Source organism: Cryptotermes secundus, unplaced genomic scaffold, assembly GCF_002891405.2.
Source record: "Cryptotermes secundus unplaced genomic scaffold, Csec_1.0 scaffold603, whole genome shotgun sequence".
NCBI classification, from domain to species: Eukaryota; Metazoa; Arthropoda; class Insecta; order Blattodea; family Kalotermitidae; genus Cryptotermes; species Cryptotermes secundus.
This window is the reverse complement of record NW_019721770.1, coordinates 1085735-1089209: the sequence shown is the minus strand read 5'-3', so window position 1 is coordinate 1089209 and position 3475 is coordinate 1085735. Positions and strand designations below refer to the sequence as shown.

At 39.5% G+C, this 3475-nt stretch overlaps 1 protein-coding gene across 1 annotated transcript in view; it reads right to left on the bottom strand.

Moving 5' to 3' along the window:
• LOC111875733 (larval cuticle protein 2) overlaps nt 1-2963 on the bottom strand; it is a 7460-nt gene extending 4497 nt beyond the window's left edge. The window contains exon 1 of the mRNA XM_023872215.1: nt 2865-2963. Within this exon, the coding sequence (XP_023727983.1) occupies nt 2865-2876 (12 nt within the window). The 5' untranslated portion in view covers nt 2877-2963. The remainder of the gene's footprint in view (nt 1-2864) is intronic.
• Between the last annotated feature and the right edge of the window lie 512 nt (nt 2964-3475).

Here is a 3475-nt window from a genome sequence, read left to right as displayed (position 1 = left end):
GGGGGGGGGGGGGAGGTTAAAGTTGCGAGGAATTACATCTCCATTCCACGGGAAGTGTTCATGGCGTGGTGCTGAATTAAGCACAGGGACAATTGACCTTGTTGTCTTCTTCCAAATCCTTACTCATTCACCATTCATTACTACCTTTCTCACTCATTCCATGCTATATAACCTCATCAGTTAAACATTTTCGTTAAGTAACCGAAGATTTAGTCGGTAATATTGTTGTCTAAGAAATGTGCGGATTTGTCCTACTAAATTATTTCTTTTGCGAGTTGGAATTCCTCTCCGCAGGTTCATGTTTCTCCTCATTCTTCTGTGATGGCCGTGCGGTGGGGTGATCCCCCATCCAGGGGTCTCTGTCGATTGATTCTTTATGGATTTAAAAATCTACTACGTATAACATCCAGACAGGCTCTGGGGCCCACCCAGCCTCCTATAATGGGCACTGGGAGCTGTTTGCCTGGGGGTAGAGCGGCAGGTGCGTTATGCTTGCAACTTATTTCTTATATCTAGTGCTGAGATTTAGAATTGTGTAGCTCTACCTCCACCCCCCTTAACTCACAATGGCGTAACTTTACCCTACTTTATCTTATACAAGAAGGCCAAGAGTCGAATTTGTTCATTGCTGCTTGTTACGTTGTTTTACAGGATATGAAACCAGTTACTTTGCTTCCAGAGTACAATTTAGATAAAGTTGAACTCAAGCATTAAAACCTTCTTCTCTGTAATGTGTTGTACTGTTATGGGGAACTTAATGCACGTTCTCTTCAAAGCCTTTCGGTCGCAATTCTCTTTACGGTTTTGCCTCCGAGAAGGCAATTATCAAACAAATATTTTCTTTATCTAAACGACCGAACTGAAAGATTTAAAATTTCTAGAAGCCTTAGCAGTTGTGGGGATACAGCCGGAAAAAACAACTTTTCCATTAATGCTAAATTGTTGTTTAAGAACGGACAATTAGCATCCGGGAGATTTTTCTAATGACTCATGCAAATTTAATGGACGACAGACCAGAGGATGAAGGCTGTTTTACAGGTTCATATATTTGATAAGAAAAATATCAATGTTGTTAACCCTGTGCTTTTAAAGGCTTTTATAGCCCAACAGACCTTCAGAAATACGTATTCTTGGCAAAGAAAGTTGTAAGAATGCTCCTATTGGCTTCACTATTCAGGATTATGTCCGTCCGTCTGTGCACACATAACTCCGAGAGCTAAACGGATTATAGTGATTGCTTTATTGGACATTTCAATAAATATAATTAATATATTACAATTTCAGCTTAAAATGGAACAATAGCGGACACTTTTCAAGAAGACTTAAAGCGTTTCTGGGCCCATCTCGAGCAAAACTCTCTAAATATTTATTGGAGCGACGAATATTTTGAGCAGTCATTGTACAGAAACACGATGCACACGTTTCATTCTCAGTGTACTTTTCCCTGAATCTTGCGAATTCCTCGATAGTTAACCGAGAATTTCTGGGAAGAACTAATCGCATACGACATGGTTAGCACAGAAAACGACGAGCCCAACAATTCTACTGTAGCATGTGTATTCGTTGCCTCGGGAACATCTTCACCGAGCCGTTGCCTAGCAAGGATAGGCGGATATATATGCAGACATACAGACAACTAGATGATAACATAAACCTATTTTCGTTCTTCAAAATAAGGAAATTAGGTTAACAGGAATTATTTGTCATCTCACAACTCTAAGAACATTAGACTGATTTCAAACAAACTTTATACTCATGTATTTGTTTGTGCCTGTCGCTTTTTAATGTTATTTATGAGAGGTAATCACAATTAACCTTCACGAAGTGAAAATCTGGAAGAAATAACAGAGCAAATATGCCGAAAGTTATGCTATGCGTACAATTCATAATTTGTTATCATCATTAAACTCTTACAACATGAGAGCAGAACTGTTTCATTTCAAAGATTCTTCATTAACCGCGCCCATTAACATGCATCGAGAGCACCGCATGGTAACTCAAGAAACTCTAATTTTTTCATAGTAATTATCGGTTGTAACTGGATCAATATTGTGTATTCCGTAATATGAACTGTGCATGTTTAGCATCCTCATTTAAATAAATTTTATAGGCATATGATCTTATGCTACAAGCCGGAAGGTTGCGGGATCGAACCCCGTTGAGGTGGATTTTTTCAATTTACCTCATCTTTCCAGCCGCACTATGGCCCTGAGGTCGGCTCAGTCTCTAACAGAAATGAGTACCAGGAATATTCTTGGAGGTAAAGGGCGGCCGGCGCGTAGGGCTGACAACCTTACCGCCATCTATGATCCGATTGTCTAGATAATGCTGACCACGCGACACCTTCTATCCGCTAAATTTTGCAAAGAATTTTGCATTTTTTTTCTGTATTTTCAATTCAACTCACAATTTCCAGTTCTGAAAACTATAACCGTTTATGGCTAGTTTATGATTTCTCCAAATAACTGTAGACATTTTGCTGCACTAGCAGGAAAGCGTAACAGATGTTTTAAATACAATAAAATATAATTAGCAAGTTCTAAAAAGATATCTCGCTTTTACCATTTAAGCGATTCATTTGACAAGAAGCATAAAATTCGTTACAAATAAGTGGCAATACTACGTTTATCATCAGCGATTTATTTATTATTCTTCTGATCAAGATACCTTCTTTTGTGTTTTCCGGAAATTCATAGCCATGTTCACAAAATCGCACTATCGGATCCCATTTTTAAATTTATCGCAGGAATTTTAATGTGATGACATGTTATTTGCTATAACAACTGCACTGCAATTCGTAGCATCACAACTGAAAGTGACAGAGGAAAGTGGATGGGCTTTCCTTTGAAGCAATCAGTACTTACAAGCCTGTACATGGTGATTGCGGTCGTGGAGCTGGAGACAGTGGCGGCTGTAACTGAGTGACCACACCTCAAATTCTTGCACTTTATATACACGCGTGGTTAACCTTGACGGTGACCCTGGGACCCGCTACTTTGCACCGGCTGCTCTTGTCCCAGCCTCCCACTGGAGTGATGCAAAGGGGTGGGAGAGAAGGCAAGACGAGGATGTATCGTATGTGAAGACACGACTAGAAGCCTTGTCATAAGGCTCTTATCTAAAATCAAGTCCTCGATTTCTAGAACTGGTTCTTACCACTCAGAAAGTGAACACCGATATGTATATAATGTCCGAAAGAAACCCACAGAATTCCCTTTTTGAAAACGATTTTTTAAGAAAACATCAGTCGCAAGAACTAAAGCGGTGACCTTTAAACCAAAATATACCATCCGCTGAAAAATAACCGTGTTAAATTTAATTATATATCAGTATTCACATTTAATATGCTTGTGCTGTGGAATTTCTTGTGAGTGGGACTATGATGTAAATCAGATTGTTCAAAAGTGGGAGTCGTTGCCCTCCAGGTGACCATAAAGCTTTCTCCGGAAGTGCCTCAAGCTGTCCGATAACAAAG